Source organism: Hetaerina americana, unplaced genomic scaffold (assembly GCF_022747635.1).
Source record: "Hetaerina americana unplaced genomic scaffold, ioHetAmer1.1.p SCAF_4, whole genome shotgun sequence".
NCBI classification, from domain to species: Eukaryota; Metazoa; Arthropoda; class Insecta; order Odonata; family Calopterygidae; genus Hetaerina; species Hetaerina americana.
In genome coordinates, this window is record NW_027286985.1 from 47,684,425 (window position 1) to 47,708,431 (window position 24,007).

The following is a 24,007-nucleotide window of genomic DNA, read 5'->3' on the forward strand; positions in this document are numbered from 1 at the left end:
AACAGGAATCAAAACCGAAAATCGAATGCTAATCTCATTGTTAATGCTAAAATGCACCCTCTATCCATTTCGCTGTTTCATTTTGCGCAGATTTGAGAGAAACTAGAAATGAGTAAATGAAAGGGAAACGGGAAACATGAAAAGAGTACGTATCTATCTGCCTTCATGATACTCATCGAAGACTGTAACATACATTTGGAATTAAATCTTTAATAGGGTGAGAGTTGTTTTAATTCTTTTGATAATCAAATGACTTATTCTTTGCATAATTAAAATAATTAATATTTACGGTAAGGTTTAATAAAAGAATAATAAAATTGCCACATTTTATCCTGTAGGCTAATCTAACTAATCCTGTAGATCATGTTACCTTGGGTTCTTAAAGTCTGAAGAGCTAAACTAAATACTACATATTTATATAATTTTTCACCTTTACTAATGTTCAGCACGCTTGCCTGTAGTCAAAACATCTGATCACATATGTGCACGGTTTGTAAAATTTGTACTGAAATCAATTAAGTTCTCAACTATTAATAATTCATGCAGTTTTACTTCCAAAAGAGCGCAAGAACTTAAAAGAAGGGCGTTAAAATGTTAATTCTTTCAGAGACCAGGAGTGCCTTAAAACTTAATTATTATATCATCATTGTTCTGGTGTTGAAAGTTTTGTATTTTTTACTTTATAACATAATCATATGAATCAAATTACCGTTATAATAATAATTTATCTTGTTCAGATTAATTGTTGTTTGCATTCGGTATGTGTGTAATAACTCTAATTATTATTAGAAAATTAGTGGGAATATATATATATATATATAATATACATATATATATATATATATATATATATATATATGTATATATATATATATATATACACACACATATATGCATGCATATGTATACATATATATATATACACACACACACATATATATATATAAATGTATGCATGTATATAATATATATATAAATACATATAAATATATGGGTCGCGGTAGTCCAGTGGGTAGAGCTTTGGACTGCTGACCGGAAGGTCCCGGGTTCGATTCCCGGGCAAGGCACTCTGGGCACCTGCAGCTCCACCCCAGCTAAAGTGATTTTTCGGGTACCAGGTCTTCCTGGGAAACCATAACCGGCACAGGGAAAGGATCTGGCCCCCCTACCATGATGTGTGAATTTTCACACGCCGTATAGGGCTTAGTACTGGGTGATCTCTACCATCACCTACTAAACCGACCTTCGGGTTCATTACTGTGTTTATGGTTATATATATATATATATATATACATATATATATATATACATATATATATACATATATGTATATTATATATATATATATTCCCACTAATTTTCTAATAATAATTAGAGTTATTACACACATACCGAATGCAAACAACAATTAATCTGAACAAGATAAATTATTATTATAACGGTAATTTGATTCATATGATTATGTTATAAAGTAAAAAATACAAAACTTTCAACACCAGAACAATGATGATATAATAATTAAGTTTTAAGGCACTCCTGGTCTCTGAAAGAATTAACATTTTAACGCCCTTCTTTTAAGTTCTTGCGCTCTTTTGGAAGTAAAACTGCATGAATTATTAATAGTTGAGAACTTAATTGATTTCAGTACAAATTTTACAAACCGTGCACATATGTGATCAGATGTTTTGACTACAGGCAAGCGTGCTGAACATTAGTAAAGGTGAAAAATTATATAAATATGTAGTATTTAGTTTAGCTCTTCAGACTTTAAGAACCCAAGGGAACATGATCTACAGGATTAGTTAGATTAGCCTACAGGATAAAATGTGGCAATTTTATTATTCTTTTATTAAACCTTACCGTAAATATTAATTATTTTAATTATGCAAAGAATAAGTCATTTGATTATCAAAAGAATTAAAACAACTCTCACCCTATTAAAGATTTAATTCCAAATGTATGTTATAATCTATATATATATATATATATATATATATATATATATATATATATATATATATATATATATATATTTATATTCATTCATTATATATATATATATTCATTCATTCATTACTGTGTTTATGGTTTTATATATATATCACAATATATATCGATTATACGGAAACACTCACACGAGCAGTATAATATTGAGACGGCACAATAGAACACAAATAAAATAGTAACATTTAAATGGACACTCACGGTAAATTGTTTGAGCTTTCGGCCTTCTCCGAGGCCTTCTTCAAGTAAGTTTTAAGTAAGTATATATATATATATATATATATATATATATATATATATATATATGTATATACATATATTTACACACACACTTATACATCTGTGAGAATAATACTAAGGTCGGTTTAGCCAGGATCTCGTGTAACAATGATAGAAATTCAAAGCCATCCTTAGCAAAATCTTCGGTAGGTTATTTATTCGTCGCTTTAATATTATTTATTATGTTGCTTCATTATTGATAATAGTACTGGATGCCGTTAGAGTTAATAAACTGGGAAAGTTATTGAGTTGAATGGCAATCTAAAAGGTTCTACTTATGAACGATTGTTTTTTTCCTGCGAAGGAAATAGTTCTCCCAAAGGAATGAACAATATTATTGTATTTTAAAGTTGATTTCGATCAAAGACGTACTTCGACGCCGTCTTCTTTGCTCTTGGAAACGATGGGCCCTTGCCGGCAGGCAAGATCACCGATTTGCTGAGGATGAGGATTGCTTGGTAGGTTGAAACCGGGTGTTCTTTTTAACTGGGTCATTGTGAGACCGAGGAACCGGAACAAGGGACTGGTTGATAATGCCCCTCGAGCGGCACCAGTTGGGACGCTCTTCCACCCACTTTCCGCCCTCCGGGGCCCAGCCGTTGCGAGGGGGGCAGCAAAAGGGTTTGGATCCGTCGGACACACACATAAGTATCCTCTCCAAGGAGGAGCACCAGAGGGAGAGACAGGGAGGTTGGGGTGGAGGTGGTCGAGTGGTCGGTCGGTCGGATGTAAGGCGACGCTCTTTGGCGGGGGTCATTGGTAGGAGTCGAGGGATACTGCAAAGGCGGCGGCGTGCGAAAGGGAAGAGCAAAGAGTGGTGGGGAAGAAGGAGAGAGAGGGACAGGGGGATGAGGATATGGGGCGAGACCGTATAGGAATGGACCCAAAGGAGAGCGTCATCCTCCTCACGGTCCACCCTGAGGCACAAATATTGAGAGAGGATGAATCAGATTTATCGTTCCAAGACTAAAATCCAGAAACGTGTGGTTGATCGTGTGGCAAGTAAAATCCATATAGCTCTACCGTATTTAAAGCGCCAAATGCATTGTAATACGGCAAAAATTGTGTTAAACGACGCATTAATCCATTGCAACATTCTTGCAAAGAAATTTCAAAGTCACATTAAATATTTGGCTGTAATTCACTAATTTTTGTAAGTATCTGCAACAGTGAACCTTGAAGGATATATGATTTAATTTACTATTTAGGGACAAATACGGACGAAAACTTTCTGAAATTGCTTTTAAATTTGTCTTCAATAAAGTAATCGTCGCATATATATTCATATGATGTTCTGATTTCCTTCTGGTTCCAATTTATAAAGAGAATTTGAAGTATTTAGAATCGAATGTTTTCAAAAGACTTTCAATATATTGCCATTTCCCAAAAAAAAGTTCACGGTTAAGTGAATATTTAGTAGTGGGTTCTCGTAACTTTCGTATGCACTTAACATCTGTCATTTATATTGTATTATCTTGTTGTTAGCAATTTTGCGGATGCGTATTTCACTTCTCAGTATTATGATGGGCGTGCATGAATTATTTTTACCGGTCACCACTTATTTTTACCTTTGATAGCATAGTGGTATAAATAATACAAACCTGAAATCACCTCTTTTTACTTTTGTGATGCACCTAAAAAGGGTAATTTCGATGCTAACATATTCCGAGGCGAGCATTACCTTACAGTATTATTTCTGACTCATATATTTGTACGTTTAGCATACATTACCACTAATTTTAAGTAAATGTTGAAATATCACCGAAATGGAGGAAGGCTCTTATCTTATACAGCTCGCTTATCGCATAGGGCTCTCATCTCATACCTGCAATGCCATTAAAACCCCTAATCTATACGTTAACCGTAGTCTCAATGAGATGCAATTTTTCTCGCACGAATCCTGATATAATACCTTCAGAATAACTGTCCCCAAACCGACACTTGGCATTTACGACAACTGCCATCTTCTAGCTATTGACCCAGCTGAAGCCACGATAGAGATCTTTAATTTATGATTGAGTTCGCAATGCCTCGATAAATGGAGAAAACATTCCATGAGCGTTTCATACACAACCCACCATTAAAACTTGAATAGAGAAAAAATGGTTTCTGTTAAAGACATTTACTTTTGTATCTTTCCCATAGAAGATGTGACATTTACTAAAAGAATGAAAGGCAGAAGTAGCAATAGAGTTTTTTTTTAACCAGTCGGGGGTCATAAACATATTCAGGGCTTGAAAAGTCACCTGAATTTGGCGCCAAGACAGAGGCGAAGCGCATCTGATATTGGAAGCCGGAACAATGAGGCAGCTTGACAGCTACCCTTTACAACAAAGATCTCAAGTCGTTAGCAGGGGTTATTTTTATTTTATTTTTAAAGGGGAGCAGATATTGCTCCAGCTGGAAGGACCTTGAAACCGTTTGCCGAAAGGAGCTTGAAGAGAGACGAACCAACTAGAGACGAGGTTGTATGTGATGCAAAAAGCTGGAATAGTTGGCAATGGCAATAGCAAGATGACGAAAAGAAATGGGGCTTATGAAAGGAGCAGAGAGGGCGGAGAAGCGTGGGACAAAGCGTATTTCATTCCCAATCCGTTATTAGCACTGGACAGCAGGACTACGCATTGCGATTTACGATGGTCACATGAAATCTCAATTTGATGCATTGCGATGTCAATTCTATGTGACCATGCAAAGTTGACATATTTGATGTATAACTTTGAAGAAATTGAAGAAATATCAGAAATATGGTTATAGTGATTAACGAAGAAAGACGTGCATAGTTTGCAAATTGTCTAATGGTAAATGTCATTATACCACGCTGCTATAAGAAAATTTCAATGTGCGATGCAAAATTCAAGGCAATACATGTCCGTCAGATGGATTACCGCCAGGTTACTGAGATCGCGCATATTTTCTTCAGGATGGAACATTCAATAAAATAGCTTAGAAAGACGTAAAATGTAAGTCAAGCTTTCAGATAGTGTCCTCCAGAAGAATTTGAAGGAAACGGTCCTCGTTGTAAGTAGAGACATTGATGAAACTGAAACAGTTAATCACGAATGTTGACGTTACCCAATTACTTCTGACGATAGTCAACGTTACTAAGGCGCTCTCTGAGGTAACAAGTAGGTACTCTTCATGAGTCTGTACCTCAATAGTAACTAAGGTTGGTTAATTGAGTGAAGGTAGAGCTCACATAGTATTAGGCCCGACGCCGTGTGAAATTTACGCGTTCAGGCATTCACACGCCCTTTCCTTTCCCTACACCACCTGAGGTCCTCCGAGATTATTTAGTGCTTGGGTTTAGATGTTCAACTCCACCCGGATTTGAATCGAGGTCCTCTAGCCGGCGACCAAACACTCTACCCACTTGTCAATCTCTGATGAAAATGAACCGGAGGAAAAATAACACTTCACGTTTTGGAAGGCCTACGATCCGTATCACCAACTCGAAAGCTACTTTGAAAAGCATATGAAAAATTAATTCCTGTTTTCGTAAAAAATGGTATAGTTTTGTTACTGGACTTCCTACTGCAGGAAGTATATTTTTGGAAGGATTATCCTCGAAAGCTTCCATTCTCAAGGTAATAAATGTGAATTCTAAATTAAGACGTTGAATAAACGCATATCCGGTTATCCGATTTCGCCTTGGGAGAATGGACGAGATAGAATGGTGATTTCGGAAAATTGGATTTTATCATTTTTAGTTACAAAAATCCCGCTGCTGTTGTCAACATTACGCCAAACTTTACGCCAAACTTAATTCAAAACGTTAACTTTTACTTGAATCTCAGTAATATTACTACTTACTGATTTTGATAATTACTATTTTTATTTCAGTCCGATGAAAGCTCATGTTGATATTGAGAATATTTTAATTGAGGTATAGGTCTATTATAATTACTGCAGATATAATGAATAAATCTTCTCCAAAGTATAGGGAAATCCGATAACTAAATAATTTAATCCACCAATGAAGAGACGCCACGACGACTGCAGGAAGAAATATGTGGCATAAGAAGGGAGAGACTAGCTCACTTGACAAATGACAATAATAGAAATAATTTATGGGTGAAAAGAGCTACGGGAAAATCGAGAATGGAGCGCGCTAAGAAGGTAAATGCGCGAATTTAGTCAACCAAAATATACGGAGAGGATAAACGGATACGAAAATCTTCAGAAAACTAATATTCTGGTCGATAGCTTTTGGAGAAGATTTTATGTAGGGATTTTACTGAGTAAATAAATAGTACAAAGGACAGTAGAGCTGGGCGTTTTATTTTATAGGGAAGAACTAACCCTTAGTGGAAGAGAGAATGTAGAGATGGGGATGATCTTGTAGGAAAGGAAGGAGAATTGAGGTAATGAAATAGAAGGAGATGGAGTGAATCGCGCAGTATGGGCGTCGAGAGGGTACTTGGGAAGGTGAGCGCAGTCTCATAGGCGGGGAACTGTGGAAGGCACGAAATAGCGTAATGAAACGAGTATGAAGTGGCGTAAGTGAAGCCCATGAGCTAAGATGGCGGCGTATTGAATCCCGTAGCAGCGTTTTCGATCTCGCATGAGATCATGTGAATGTAATATTGGACAGAGAGATTCTCAATATGTTCAGGTTACTACTTTTTCTTCAATTCTTTTGCTTCTTTTATCGCATGGCTCGCAATGGAGTTTTATTGAATGAAATCATGCATTGTACGTACGTTCTGCTAGTAAGCTAATTTAATGATAACGGAGTGAATTCTTACTGAGGTAAATACTCTTAAAATAATACCGGTCACATAGTTCACCGAAGTTATTTAATTCAAACTTGACGGGTCGATATATTCTTTCATATTGTCCTAGGTATTTGCAACACATATTTTTGTTACACTCAGAGCATTTATATCGTTATAATATATGGTGTTATAACAGATTAATTTTTAGAATAAAATTATTTTACAAAAATTCGGTACGAGGTGTGCTTAAAATTTGCGTTTAAATGAACGTTTGATTAAAATTATAAAAAAATTTCCGCGTTTAACAAACCTGTGGCAGAGATTTTTATCAATGGAGGTGAGATAATCTTGAAATATTGCAAATTATCCCTTAAGAATTGAATTAATTTGTCTCCCACTAATGGCTTGTTCTTCTTACATTGGGACCTGTGGATGTCTTTCACAATGGGCTGAGCGGGTCTATCACGATGAATTACTAGATCAATTAAATCTTTTACTCTTATTTGGCCAAAAAACCTGTTGAATTGCACTCGTCCGAATCCTGGACACGTACCAGCATTTGATTCCTTTCTCTCCGCTCCTCTTCTATTTCCAGCGTATGAAAGTGCAGGGCAGGAGCACATCAAGGCTCCTTTTCCAGCGCTCCGTTCCCTTGAAATTTTGGGGTCGTTTGTCCTACTTAAAAAATTTTGGCCATCTGAGAACTCCTTAATTTGTTTAAGAGAGTTTTCCCCGGGGAAATTCTGCCACCATCCTCGGCAAAACGATGCCAATTTGTGTTTTTACGCGATGAGTAGAGTTCAATGTTCTGGTGGGGGATGGGAGATACCGGGTCCTCCACTCCCTGTTCTCCTCAGTTTCCTCTCTCCCTGAAACCTGTTGTTATAGAGGATTATTTGATGAATATGGGGACTCTGAGGAGTCTTTAACACGATGCTGCTCTATGAGTAGGGTTTTTTTTCTGCCAAGGAATAAGTTTTTGGACTGCAGTAAAACTCAGAAAATTTCTCGAATAAAAAATAAATTGGTTTTATTTACGCACGCGTTTTATTTTTAGAGAATAAAATGATGCTTAGTCCAATTTTAAGTCAAATGCATTTTTAAGATAAAGATTTTCTGAGTTTATATTTCATGGGGTTTGAGTTTTCGTGCTGTTAGATTTTGTTGAGCATGATTATTGCGGTGGAAGTAACTACTATGAAGAGGAAACTTTAACATCGCATGTTAGAACAAATTGTGAATGAGTGATTAAAGATGGGGCTTAAAGAAGATGAAGAAAGGAATGAGGTGAACAGAAGAGGATAAGTGAGAGTTCCTGTTATATGCCTCTTATTGTACCTTATTCAATCTCACTGGTTTGCCATATAATTAATTATAACTCCTAATCAATACATTATTCTTATGAGCTCCCTTTACTTGTACTCCATTTTCCAATAAGCCAAGGAGTTAGTTTGTGTAAAAATCTTCCACTTTGCAAGGATAGAAAGGAAGAAACTCTTATTAGGGCATCAGGCAGGATTGTTGTGGTAGCTTTTGGACTGCCCCCTCCCATGTCTTGGGTTTAGATCTCCTATTTGGCCGTTTTTTTGGTGGTGCAACACACCTTACTTGGCTTTAGCTAAAATTGCTTCTTGAAGTACAGTAATCACTCCAATTAAACGACGATATATTATTATACTGTGTCTGTGCCTTTTGTTAAATTTCAATCAGGATTTTTCTTCAAACATATACTTTTCTGTGATACCTAATATCCGTGATATCCTAGTGTCCCGAATTCTGAAAATGACCTGTGAAGTCTGGGTCTTCAATTTTATCTATACTGCTTCGACAATCCACTCCATTATTAATTCTATGCTTTAATTTGACTATCATAAATGCCCAGGCGTCAAATGACTGTCGAAAATGACAGAAATCTAAACATTACCCATAGGGCAAGAAAACACATTTTTTAGGTTAAAATTGTCTTTTTTATTATTTTATTTTTTATTGGATCAATAAATCATTTATATTTAATAAATTTTAATAGCAATTCAATATTTTAATTGTAAAATAATATTAAATGAGTAGCTTTTCACAAATGGTGTATTGATCATGATTTCGCGGTGCACACTTTAGTATTATTTCGACATGTTACATAATTTTCAAAGCCGCCTTTCTTCAAGGTTCATGTTTAGCGTACTTTTACTACTGTATTAGTTTACACTGTCTCTAAAGTTTTTCTTTCGAGATTATCAATATTTATGCACAAAATGTGAACAAAATGATACATAAAATGTTAGGTTGAAGTACAATGTTTTTTACTACAATAAAATTAGTACATTCAGTATTGCGAAAGATGAGACAACGTAATATAGAAAGGGAAACTGATATACTCACGAACTAATGGGGGTACATACTCTGCCGACCCTCCCACGATTCGCCCTCATATTAAAAACGAAGTATAACTCTGCAGAAATTTCAATAAAAATTCCTCAGTGTCATCTACCAATCCTTCCAGTGATATCTAAGTTACCTAAAACCTCTCCGTACGCCCAAATGGCAGATCATGGAGTATTTTGTGAATGCACAAAAATTTTTGAAATTATTAACGACACATCACCTGAGTTAATATTCGAGTTCTGTTTTCCATTTGCTGGTTGGGAGTGGTATTCAAATTCATCTAAGTTAAGTGTCTTGAACATTCGACAGACTCTCTTTCGTGCTGACTCTCAACGGTTGGTGAGACAATGGTGAGGAAACCAGGGCTAAATACTGTCAATCAAAAAGATTTGAGCTTTATTTTTTCTCTCTTTCACAATTCATAACCGTAACTCAAATGAATGGATTGATCCAATAAACCTTGTTTGCAGACTTATTTTTCATGGTTGATGTTCTAACATGAATTTTGATTTCTTAAAAATATATATCACGCGCTTCTGTGGCGGCTTGTAGTGCATTGTTTGGAAGTGAACGTACGAATAATTCACCTACTGTTTACGCGCTTGTTATATGAAGGCTACTTTGAGTAATTTATACCACTTAGCGTCAAAAATTTAAGTTAGAGGAGTAATACTTCCTCTCGTCACTTCCATGTTTTCTCCGCTTCATGGGAACCGACCGCTAAAGTTGAGCGTCGGCCAACTTTCTATTGAATTATGATCGGTCTAGAACTTCCGTCTCCGTTGCCACTTCACCTTAGGTGCCCTGCACCCGTTCAAAATTTTGGTTTTCGTGGAAAGTCTTAATTCCCATGATGTGTCAGTTATCATTTGCGCCCGACTGACGTTTGCGGCTTTTTGATATTGCAATACATAGTATGCTTCTTAGAAATAAATATCACCGTCCTAAACTTGCAGTTTTTATATCTACCGTTATGTAATACTGGAACAATTCTTAGGGGAAATCTATATCTTAGGGGATTTTTCGTTTTTTGATTGTTCGCTTCATGAGTGAAGTGGTCCTTTTCCAGTTTCTGTAAATTTTTTTGGGCGGAGAACTTCATTGGATACTATTAGTCACAAACAGGAGAAATTTGGGTGTGTCTTGATGTTACCTTAAGGTTTTTGACTTGGTCACCAGATCCCCAATATATCCACGAACATCTATCCGGTGTGTGGAATTCTTATTCCTCTGCGGTCATTCAATGGGCGAGCTAGAATCAATGGCGATGTATATTTAGCGAGAGAATATTTTTATCCTGCATTCCGTATGTATCAAGGCCACAATAGGTATAGAAACAAATCTATGAATATTCAAGGATATTTACTATAAAAAGTAATGTGTAGGGATAATTTAAATGCTGTTGTGTTGCAATGTATTTGTTTCTGCAGAAGTGAAAATTTATTGTAATAATCACGTAAACATTCTGAGCTCACTTATTTGCTTCTTTACGAGTATTTCCCGCGGAACGTTTATCCGAGCATGAGCGTTTTAAATCGTTTCTTAATTAAATTCTAGCAAGAAATGGCGTAAATAACCGTCACGGACAATCCTGCCAATCCTCTCAGGGCACCTGCAACTACACCCAAGGTATGTAATTGTTCGGGCACCAGATCTTCCTGGGAAACCAGAACTGGCACAGGGAAAGGAGCTGCCCCCCCACCCTGAACTACCATCACCTACCAATCCGACCGTCAGGTTGATTACTGTGTTTATGATATATATATATATATCATATATATATATATATATATATATTCTTATATATATATATATATATATATATATATATATATATATATATATATATATATAAGAAAATGAATTTAGTTCGTATGATCAAATTTAGCATTTTACTCTTACTTGAGTTAAATTAAATTCAATCTAGGTTAATTTTTTTAACTTCCTACTAATTTTTAAAGAATGGGGACTTTTTTATCTTAAAGGACATTTTATTACATATAACTAAATAATTAATGTCGAAGCGCAATACATTTATCACAATCATATCTCCTTTTAACTCTTCTGATCATTCAGCTAAATTAACGGTATTCACTCATTGTAATTTGAGTTACGCTATTCAAGGTTCACATTTGAAGATAGGTTTTCTAATTGTTTTCATATGCTAATTGATATGAAACAGGTGAATATATTGGGAGAAAACCAAAATAAGCTACAAAAGCCAAAACATATCTTTTTTCTCTACTGCTTGTTGTTTCTTTGGCTACATGTTCTCTAAAATTCGAGTTTTTTTCAATTTTATGTCCATCGGTCAATAAGTGGTTGTTCTCATATAAATACCGCTGGAATATTATGACATTTTCGATTTTTCACCATTTTTGAAGAATTTTGTAATTCTTAGTAATTAAGCTCTTGGCTTGGGTCATTATTATATTTCCTGTCACAGTTGCAGAAACAATCTTACGCATGAATACGCATCTGGGCCTATAAAGATGGATAAATCTGTGTGATCATTGATTTATTTGCCTGAATGTTTCCGCTTTGATTAAAACATGAGAATTAATGCGATCACTCACTGCCTTTCCTGAATCATATGCCGTCCATAGATATTGAGTGTGTTTAGTGGTGAGGTGACAATGGAGAATATTTCTTCTTATTTAGTTAATTTAATGCATTGAACCTTTTCAGATAATCTTTTACCCGAAGCACTAATAAAGCCTAAAGATCAAAATTCTTGCGATGCATATACAGCTTATAGAATAGCACATAGATGAGAAAAAAATCAAACATTCCGTAAAACTCCACATAGCTGTTTGCACTGAAAGAATTCACTAAACGTAATGTTTCCACATCTGATTCGGCGGCTAAATCCCAAGGTATCATATAACTAAAGCAGTCCCCATGGCTTTATTTAGAGGCTTAATATGATAGCGGAATAATTGTAATAGGATCCATAGAATTAATTAAATCGGGCAAATCTAGAAAGAGCTTTATTTTGAAGGCTGAAGAGTTTAAGAAGTAAACAATGTCTTTCGTACATTTGATTATAATTTACTCATACCTTAATTGCAATAGATGACATGTAAATCATCGGATACAACGAGTAAATTTCACATTTTGGAAGAAGGAAACGACTTTCTATAGCTTACATTAATGCAAGTATGCGTCACTGATAATGTCACCTATGTTACGAAAGTGTTAGTACCATACCGGCCAATCTACAAAGCTGTTTAAATAATAATAATAAAATTGCACTCAGTTGATCCCGAAAACCATAGCAGTTACAATCTTTTCTCAAAAATATCATGCACAACGTGAAATTAAATCTATGGTCACCACTGGCCCTAATGGGAGTGCGGAATAGTACAAAAAATAGCAACACTCACCTCCCCCATTCTGGTAGGCAAGGTATGGGAACCTCCAGACGTTTCCGATGCCGACAGAGAGGCCGACGCAAGAGAGGAGGAACTCCCACCTGCTGCCCCAGTTGCCCCTCTCGGCCACCGAGGCGAGCGAGGGCCTTCGGATGGCCGCGTCCATGGCACCGAAGGGCATCCCTCCACCCCGCTCCATCATGGACTCCCTCCTGGCCACAATGTGGGCGGAGAAGCGACGGGGCTGCCTCTCCGCCGAACCGGGCCGGTGCCTCTCCCTGAGGGAGCCTCCCCTGGCCCCCCCACCGCCGCCACCGCCGCTGCCTCCGCTCCCTTAGTTTTCCATCAGGTGGTGGTGATGGTGGAAGGGGATGGAGAGAGAGGGAGGAAAAAGAGAGAGAGAGACACACAAAGGGGAGTTTAGTCAGGCGGAGTATGTGCTACGAGGAAAAGAGGTGGGAGGAGGAAGTTTCGACTGACCTACTGGTGTGTGTAGGAAGGGGGATGCGAAAAGTGGACATGTGTGCGTGTGTGTGTGTGTGTGCGTGTGTTTGTGTGCGCATACACGTTTCGCTAGGATCGCTCGATGAGATGTTTTTTATTCATGGCAAGAATTTCCATTAAAAATAACCGGCCTTTGTTCCCAAACGAATAACCGACATGAAAAAAACTTTGATGGGAAGCATTTTAGAAAAAAATTCAAAGTGCATATCGTAGCAGTGAAATGCTGAAAGTGCCGTTTTTGAAACTTGTTTTTGTTTTGGCAGTGGGACGCTGTAGCATCTACATGATGCGTCACGCCAGTGTCCGGACCGCTTCAAGAGGGATGCTCGTGAGTGGCGGCGTAACTTGTTGGTTAATACGTAGCAGCATCAGGTTATTGGGTTTCTTTTAAGGCGATCCGACGGCTGAGGTCATATCGCGCCTTAAAATTATTTTCAGAAAATCCATATCATGACATCCGGCGTTCATGCCAATATGGAATTCTAAGTCGCAATTTCAAGACAAACCGACGAGGGAATTTTTGGGACATCACCTATTGTATTAAATCAATTAGACGGTTGTTGGTAGGTACTTATATCAGAACTCCATCGGAAACTAATTTTTTTTTCTAAATATTTTGGCATATTCTCAATATTTTGAGGTAACGATCAGAATGTCATGGCACATCGTGGCATCATCAAGGATATTCCAACATTTCTATTCTTTCTCATCCATTTCCAACTCGAGCTCTCAACTGTGTGATGCGCGACCTTGAGACCTACTGCGCATGCATCTGTCGATCTGCTCAGTCAGTCAAACAAGCTGTTCATTGGTGTGCACTCTATGCTCATCGCGTTCTTCTTTCGTTTCACCGAGACCGAAAGGGCTGAGCAGGGAATCTGCGTCAAATTTTGTCGGAAACCTGATGGTTCGTAAGTAGAAACCATCTAAAAGATTAATACTATGTGTTGATCTAAAGGGAATGCAAAGGAAGGAGCGGTATCTTCGCAGCAAAAATGGATGATCGTCTGCTGAGCATTCTAACCGTCCTTTAAAAAGTTGTAATCCATTAATAACCCGAAGCGTGTGTCACATAAAAATAATACGTTACATAATGAGAGAAAATTTAGCATTCATTCAAAAGAGGGATATCCAGCACTAAAATATTTACTTAAAATTCATTTAGACAGATGAAAAGAAGAAGACCTTGTGCAATTTCTGAAGAATATGTTATTGTGTGGTGGAAATATGTGAGATATTGTATTTCAGATAGCACCTTCGTTATAGCCACTATCCTCTATCTTTTCTTGCTTAATTGCTAGTCTATTTCAATGTAATAATGGCTACTAATACCGGGATTGTCGTAGTCTTTATACAGTATTCGCATGAAGTCATCAGCGTATGAATTGTGATACATTACTTATGTTTAAATCAGAAGCTTATTCGGATATACGTAAGGTGTAATAAATGTGTAATTTTATTTTCACCCGATGTCTATTTTATTCAGTGCCTTCTTGGAAGCCATGTCGGATTATTACGGTAATCCGTGGTACATATGGTAAATTTAAATTTATCATCACCGTCTGTTAGGTGTAACTTGGTAGTCTCCTCTTTTATATATAGTAGTTGCAATTATAATGAAATTGCGTATGGCTACCTTTTAGAGCAGTAATCGCAGATTATTATTGTTCGTTATAGCAGATTGATTCAAAATGAAAATAATATATGCAAGACAGTCAAACAACTTTTACTCCACCCTTTGTTCAACTCTTTATCTGATAAGGGCAACACTATTCCTTTTCTTGGCAATATTTGGCGTTCAATATGACTCATGCATCTGTTTCATTCAAAATTTAAAAATTAGGTACACATTTAAAATATAGTTCTAAAACCGTGGATATTAAAGGGTTCATAGAGATGTCCAAGTGGGTAAAAAACAACTCCAAGGTCAAATAGTAAGATTTTTGGCAAGGACGTATTCATTTTGCTGTGTGAAATATTTATGTGGGGAGAAGATGTCTGACATCATACTTGAAAGCTACGGTCAATAATTCAAATCCGTCATCTAATTAAATGAAACAGTATTGTCTAAAAATGATTGTATTTCACTTTCATATATTTCTTAGAAGTCCACTGAAGTCACTTTGAAACTATTGGCTTAAAATCGTGATTATTTTTAATTTATTTCACATTTTTGATAAAATAGTATCCATAATTTTTTATGACGCACTTTTCCTTAGTTAACTAATTCTTGCTATAAAGATTTCTCTCACTACAGTTGTTACGCCTCAGTTTGGAAATAATAACCAATTTTTAGAATTGGAAAGAGCTTTGCCTACGAATATGGGACTACCGAAGTACATGTTGGATTTGCTCTTGGCTGTGCTTCTAGATACTCCGTATGTAAAGGGTCAAATAGAAGGTAATTTACGCCACTTGTTTGGTTTGCATTTAGAGACATTTTGTAGATTCATAGATACAGTTCAATTGCTTTTTTCATTGAATGGGTTTTTTGGTTTAATTTTACTCCAACAGTTTATAAATTAAATGTTCACTATATCCGTTGTTGAGACTTATTGATGTAACTATTTCCATTTTTTTATAAAAATAGGTATTAATGAGTGGAGTTTTGCTTTTAAGCCCATGTTTTTTGGGGGTGGTGATTGATGGAAATCGTTTGCAATATTTGCATCGGCAGAAGCTGATTATTAGAAAAAGGACACTTATCATTTCTTGGAGGCCGAAAAGATGTAGAAATTTGAGTGAGATGGAGCCGTTTTTACATAGAAAAATGTCAAAAGAGAAATGGTTAAACGCTCCAAAGTTTTTAGTTCATAGATGTCAATTTAATGTCTTTTTTATTTCGAACACCTTATAAAATGAATTATTTATCCTTAACAGCTACATTACACAATCATTGCCCAGTTTTACAAGTACAAGTCCATAAAGAGGCTAACGGGTATGGTTTAAGCAATGTGGCGATCATTGTTACTTAAATCGGGAACTGTGTGAACAGCGAAACTTGTTTTGATTAAGCATCACTAAATCGTCAACTTAGAGGTTGCAGGATGAAGCTTTTGAGTTTTTAAATTATGTTAATTTTATCATATAAGTTAGGTTTAATGAAATGGCTTGGGAATATGTTGCTGATATATAGAAGATACTGTGCCTGGTGAATCCTATATTACCTTTAAAAAATAATAATTCTTGTAATGTAAGTCTTTTAGATATCTTGATGACTGAGGTCGTTTGCAATATACTGCGTCTATAGTAGAGAAAAGGCAGGAAATCCAAATGTGTAGAATATGCTGTTTTCTTTTAGGATGAGTCTGATACGTTAATATATTCTATTCTAAAACACAAAAATATAGTAATATTTTCAACCAAAAATTCAAGAGGCAATTTTCTTATCAAGCATTATAAGAACTCTGGCTGCTATAAATTGTCAGATTTTAATGCTAATTTAATCCGCGCATCCTTAATTCTGAATAGTATCTTTTATGTTTCTTTACTGGTAGTTCTTTGCTTCCTACTACATATCTATCCATTACTACTCAAGGATGAGTAAAATAATGTTCGAATAGATCACATAAGTGGTGGTTTCTGCTCTACCCACATAAATGTCAACCCTCCCCGAGATCCTTTACGGTCCCTTGCCAGAAACCCGTCAATCTCTCCATCCCCTTCCACTGCCCTCAACCCATTTCCCCTTCCAGCCATTCGCACCTTTCCCGTTAGAGGTATCTCTTCTGACCTCAGACTCTACCGACCGTGGCTAAATCATTTACGCCCTCCATCCTCGCCATCCCACGGCAGCTCGTCCATTTTTTACGTCTTTGCTTCCCCTCATCGTCCTCTGCTCACCCTTGATTTCTCAACTTAAGCTGCGCGATCACGCCCTCTTCCTCCCGCCCCCAACTCGAACACACTTCCTACTTCCTACTAACCCCTTTGCCCCCACCATCAGATCCTCTTTCGCCCATTCAAAGGCTATTCGCTCCAGGTGATGCCCCATTAACCAGCGATGCTTGCATTACTTCCTTCGCAGGAGGAAAATGTGACGTTTAAATAAGAAATTTAGATAACCATTTAAAAAAAGAACGACATTTTTATTTGGTGCAAAATCTTTTCGTTTTTATCCACAAGTATGTAGTCACTTAGCCCTTTTTACTCATACGTAATCGACTGAATGTGCGTATGAGATTCATTTTATTCACTATACTGACATATAAGCACTACAAAATCAATTAAAATACTTCATCATGTCTGATATATTGAAACTAGTTTTTGATGACAGTAAAGATTTGCAGTTTTCCAGTGATCATTTATGTTTTGTCGGTATGGATGTTTCACTATTTAGCGGTTATTAATTATTTTTAATCGGCGCCAGTGAAGTTTTACTTCAGCTATTGAAACCATGACTGATGTTTAAATGGTTCATGAATGAGCGAGAATTGCACGTGCTCATTAATTAAGCTTTTCCTTAAGGTAAAACGATTAAATTCTCATAAAAAGTCATTCACTAGTATTTTACTGTTTTTGGCGAATATGTCTGAAAAACGCTCTTGGTACGTCTAATTTTTCAAAGTATTTTTGTTCATGATTTTAGTATTTTTATGTGCACTAATATAGGTTACCACCTGCTTTTACATACTTATAGCACCCTACATATTTGACACTTTTCGCTTTCATGTAATTTGTAATTTTTATGTTAGCCGTGAACGTTCTTTTAACTTCAATTAATTTGAGGTACATTTCGGATTATCAGAACATTTAAGCTGATGCAATTATGAAAAATATCAGGTCGAGTGTTCTATTTAATATCTGCTGCGTGATTTTCTCGATATTAAGTTTTGGATTTCGTATTCTATAAGGGTTTTTTTTAATATCCTGTGGCTAGGTAATCTATCGGAATATTATAATGCAACAATTTCAGAGTGTAAAAATCACTCGCCTTGACCGGAATTTGAGCCCGGATCCCTCGATGTCCTTGTTGCAACATCTTCCGCAGTTTCTTGGAATTTATCGGAATATTAAACTTCTTGAGTATTCATTTACACATAACTTCTTAAGTATTCATTAGTGACTTCTTTATTAGAATTTATGACACATGCGTTAATCTAGGTATGACAAAGCTCCAACAATTTAACTCTACATGGACGTGCAATTATCAAAACGTTTCATGGAGAGTATTAAATGAGCAATATTCTACTTCATATTCAAGCTGGCCGTTTCTTACAATAAGGGAATACTTTTGCATTTTAAAGTTAGTGTAGTATTTGTTTTTACTAAATTCTTCAATTATATTGAATTTCTTTGCAAAATATTTTCATAATCTTGACGAAATTCGTGTTACTCAGCTACTTATTTAATCTTGATATTTTATCTAGGTGATGCTTATTTCCTTTTTTTAGTTTATCCAATAAAAGAGATAAAACTTGGGTGATTCTCTAAATGCTCTTAAAAACATCGTTATTTAATTATTAATTTAATGCCAATTTCCTTTTAGTATCCAATAAAAAAAATTATTCATGTTTATTTTCATAATGAATCAATGATTTTCTGCGCTGGGCAAGCAGGAGTGTACTTTTTGAGATTTTAAAAATAAAGCTATAAAACTTTGATGCATGGATTCAAAATTGTAATAGTGGATTTGAAAATAGCTTTGATTACGTAATGGATTGCTCTGAGTGACACTAACTGAAATTTCAAGGAAATATTAGCATTTCGCTTTGTCTCCACGAAATATCACAGAATCAACTTCTTGCTCGAAACGAAAATAAAAAGATTTCCCCCTCTTTCCCAAAATATCTCTCCGCATCAAGGAGATCCGCTCGCTCTCTCTTTAAAGTTTTCTCATCTTCTCCTCCAGCAAACCGCTCTCCTCGAGTTCCGTTTCTCTCCCACCCTCCCACCCCCTCAACCCTTTTTATTCCTCCTGCCACCCCTGGACGTAGCACGCTCTCCAGAAATCTTCCTCGTCCCGACTCGTATCCTGAACTTTCTTTCGTTTCCTCCTTTGACGACGCCCCATTACTTTCACATGGTTTTTCTCCATAGGGATCCTGCTCCCCAACCCCCGAACACGCCCGCCTCCTCATGACGGCGAACCTTAAAGGTGTCGTCGACCATCCTTCCTTCAAACCCCTTCAACACCCTCTCCTTTTTGCCATTTCTATCCAGCAAACACGCGGGGATCTCTTATAAAAATTTTTATTTTTCTCTCTTCTGAAAAAAAAACTCCCTTACCTTTTGAATAAACCCTTCGTCTCCCTAACGCCTACACTCACCCGGTACTTTTTTCTCAAACTTCTTGGTTTCGCTCCTCTTCCTGTTTGTTGTACCGGTTAGGTATACCTGTCTTCCTCCTCTCTCCTCTGTGTAACCGTTTAACCCCTCCGGAAGGTTCGTTCTTCCGTCTCCATTGGGACGGAATTTCTCAAGAGTTTCCTCTAGGGCCGTCTTTATTCCTTTCCAAGGCCCATATTTCACAAATAAACACTTTTAGTCCTCTCTTCCTTTTTATCTGCCCCTTTGAAAGGAGTGCAGTACCTCTGCCGTCTGTTCTCGGTAGTAAACATCAGGGAAAAGCCAAACCCTAACGTCTACTTTCCTACGCTCGCTGCACGTGAATTACGTGTTGTGTCATAGAGAAAGGAAATCCCGAGATGGTATTTGGATAAGAATTTGGCGTTTAACTTTTTTGCTTGATTTTTGGCCGATAGATTTCAAGTAAATGGCGGAATTTGTCTTTCTTGTAGGTCCCAGTTTGTTGGCGTGATAAAGTGCCTCTTGGAGCTTCGTTCTTCAAACGCATCTGCCACCCAAGGACATGGGTCCCTCGTTGCTAATAACGTAATAATTTATGCAGTTTAAATAAGGTTATTCAATGAATAAATCAGCACAGGTTCTATTCATGGTATACATGCCGTGTCAAAAAAAACAAACAATATCTTCGATGTTTTTCGTCTTTTAAGGTTACGAGATTTTCTGAGTATGTATTTCGTCATCTAAAAATAATGGAAGCTGGGTGAATCTCGAATATAAAACCATATAAAGTTCGTTGAAACCACGGATAATTAAAAGTCATTATAAAACGTCAAATTCTTAATGTTTTTAGAGTCTGCCTCAATCTCATGTAGCAGATTTTGTGCCATTCTGTGCTAATCGGAAAATATATTGATAAAATACTAGCTTAAAAATCAGCTCATTCTGACATACTGTTGAGAATGATGGTAACTTTTGGACAGTTCGTATCTAGGCGTCGGCACGCGAAATATATTATAGAGGATTTAAAAAGAGACGAATAAGGCAGCACAGATTCCCGAAGAGTCTTTACAACACACACTCGTCTGTCGTATTTATTCTATTAGTGCAATTAATTACCCATCGCGAAGATTAAAAATATATCTTGTGCTGATGGGAAGGAGAAATCGTGTCCCAGTCCGTTCCTTTGCCATTGTAAAAACAGCGTAATATCACGACAATTCTCATTCCTGGGTATGCCTTCGTAATATAGATGCTGTTTAAAATTCTTTCCTACAAGATATTCTTCTCACAAAAGGTTGGTTTTGGACTGTCCCCAATGACCACTATCCTCTAGACATCACGAGTACTTCCTTTTGTTTGCATCACATTATTTTCTTGCTCATTTCTTTTTAACTTCCACCTGCCTCAATGCTGTCTAAAAAGGCTATTCTTCCACCCTTCTCACCCACCTCGAGGTGGCTTGGCTTGCCTTTGTTAAGGAATAACGAAGATAATTAAAATGTATGTTGAAGCGGATGACTGAAGATTATTTTTTCCTCGTCTTTATATTCTTTCCCACGCATATCTTAGATGGAAGACTACGCTTTTCAAGGCCACGGCAACCATTTAAACGAATCAGGGAAAAATAAGACAAAAAACCTAGGAACTACTTCCTTTGATGCCTCCTCTACATTAGTATTTCTATAAATAATGTGTTAATAAAATGATATTCTAGATAAAGGTAAGAGGCTTGACCTTTCCCCTTGATTAAAAAAATTTTTTTTAAGAAAATAACGTCCAGCAATTGTGGCCGCTTTGTAATCTCCCAGTGTCAAAAATTTTGCGCGGAGAAGAAATATGTAGTGACATCAGAATTCTAATTGTGTAATACTATTTTTGTACAGCACTTGGAGGGTGGCGGCTTTTATGTCCATGCAAAAGAGATATGTGGGATAAAAGAACCCAAATATTCAAGGGCAGTATTTTACGCGAACGAATTTTTAGCCAACGCGACTATTTATGACATCAAAGAAATGCGTGATACATAAAATGCACACTTCCTTTATCTGCGCCGAACGTATTAACGGAATGATGCGGAACAATCTGAGTATTTATGGTAAGTTCGGAAATGGCCACATGGCTAGGATCGAAGAAGTCTATCGAGAATTTATGTTCTCGTGAGAGGGTAGATTTATTTTCTAACAGACGTAAAGAAATCATATACAAAGGGTGAGGCAATGACTTTATTCTCTCTGTAGTCATGCAAGGAGGGGCATGGCGTGGTGGTAAAGTGGAAATATTCATTGATTGAGTAAGACAAAGAAGGGGTACGTTTCAGAACGGCTACGTTTCAAAATTAGCTCGAACGAAGGCAGAAACTATCGCCATACTCTCCTATGAAGTGCCTACATTTTCTCCCATGGTTTCCTTTAAATTATCTTTAGTCAGATATACGACTTTTTTCCCTCCAATGATGAAGGTCCTAACGTGGTTGTGGCATAGCCAAACCTTGGTACGTCACCTAATCGTAAAGTTGAGCAGCATGTTTGCAGCTTCGAATATGGAATATATCCCCCATTAATGTGAAGGTCTAAGTGAATGTAATCGTTATGAATTTTAGGCGTGCTATAAAATAACTCAGCGTGGTCTGATTTGCTCGTATACTCCCGGCAAATATTCCACAGCGGAGTGAATCTAGAATACAGGTATCTGTAGGTCTTTCACACCAGGCATTAGAAAAAAGAGCACTTGATTATCATCTCTTTCATCCAACCAATGGGTTTTTCAGATCTGTATTGTTGTCAGCACCTATTCATTCGTACAGAAATCACCATTGCCTACTATCTCGCACATTTCCATGTGTCTAACTATTTTTCTATTGCATCCTTTAAATATCTCGTCCCTGCTATTTGAGAGATAAACCAAATAAGCTCTTGATAAAAATAACAGTTTCAGGTTTAACTTTGTGGAATTACTTAATTATGAGGGTATAAAGAAACTTAACATTTCCACAATAAAGACTTAGTATTTCAAGGCCACGGTTTAGATGCTGCGCATCAGAATCAGGTTACCTCCGTAACCTGATGATGATTGGCAAGCATCGAAACCATGGCCGTGAAATATTAAATCTTTATTGTGGAAATGTTTAGTTTCTTTTTACCCTCAAATAAACTCTGTTAAACTTTTTTTTGATAAAATTGTATGGTGTCTATCAAACGTATTATTGAATGAATTTTTAAAAAATGTAATGGTGAATTTGGTGTTAAACTATCTGAAAATCACAAAAAAAACTATTTAGAGCAGAGGAACAATCGGTAATTTTCAATGTATTATTTATTTTTGATGGAGCGGACTGGAAAATAAGGACGACTGAATTTTTTGGCGCATAATATAAGGTGGTGTGGAATTCAAATTACATTATAAACAGCCACGGGTGACCAGAGAATCGGAGCACATTACTCATCGCTCAATGCATTACGCAGGGATGCCTTTCTTCAATTTCGTCTCTTCTCTACTCCCGTCTATTTCGACGCTGGCGCTCCATCTCTCCATCCATCATCCCTCAATTATCGTAAGTTTTGGGTTTCGAGCTGTTGAAAAGCAGGGCCAGGCCTCAGAGCCGTCCCTGAACCCAGTAATTCAATCGAAATACATTTCCAGAGCCTCCCTCGCTCCGGATCTTTTCCACCCCCCCCCCCCAAACCTGCTTCCTCTCTATCTCAATTTTCCTCTCGTCACGTGTTCACGTCCAAGTGCTGGCCTCCACTCGGGAATAACCCAGGGAAGAATCATTGTCTTTTGGAGAGAGAAAATTGGCTAAAAAATGGAATTCTTCGTCATATTATGGTCGACGGGAAAAAATAAGGCTGCTTCTATATTCGATGTTTTTAAGGCTTAACTTTGTGGAAATATGTTATCTCTGAAGTAAAAATACCAATGTATCTTTCCACTCAATTTTATTCTCGGATGATGCCGATGCGTCAAAACTAGTTACACCGAATAAAATTGAGTATTTTTACTTCAGTGAAGACTGCTTTCATTCAAGTTCAGGTATCTGTTCATGTTAAGATAGCATTTCGGAGGGTTTTTCAGCTATGTTTAATTCCAAATATAATGTATTTGTCCTCTTCCAAATTAAATTTTGTAATATCCATCCAATAGTTTGGAATTGTGGAAATACATTTTGGGAAAAGTTGCGTGGACATTTCGGCAATGCAATTGGTCTAATCGACCACCGTTATAGAAAAAATACTTTCTTGTGCGGTTGATGTAATATTTGGATCATGTACCAAATAAGTAAAATCCGTTAAACGTATATTTAGGTACATAACACAGTTGCAGGCGTTACATAGTGAAATTCATTCATGATGGAAGAAGAAACTTGGGTTTTCCGCATAAAATAATTTAATTACGACCTTGGTTTCGTTATAGCGTTAACATCTTCGGGTAAATTACAAGGCAAATTCAGGAAAATTTAGGAATAGATTTCTTGTTTGGTATTGAAGACTGATATCTTGAAAA

At 36.7% G+C, this 24,007-nt stretch overlaps 1 protein-coding gene across 1 annotated transcript in view; it reads right to left on the minus strand.

Moving 5' to 3' along the window:
- The window catches only part of LOC139691924 (sodium-dependent proline transporter-like), a 60,531-nt gene extending 47,528 nt beyond the window's left edge, over positions 1-13,003 (minus strand). Inside the window, exon 1 of the mRNA XM_071589873.1 lies at positions 12,767-13,003. Coding sequence (XP_071445974.1) covers positions 12,767-12,956 — 190 coding nt within the window. The 5' untranslated portion in view covers positions 12,957-13,003. The remainder of the gene's footprint in view (positions 1-12,766) is intronic.
- Positions 13,004-24,007: the final 11,004 nt, after the last annotated feature.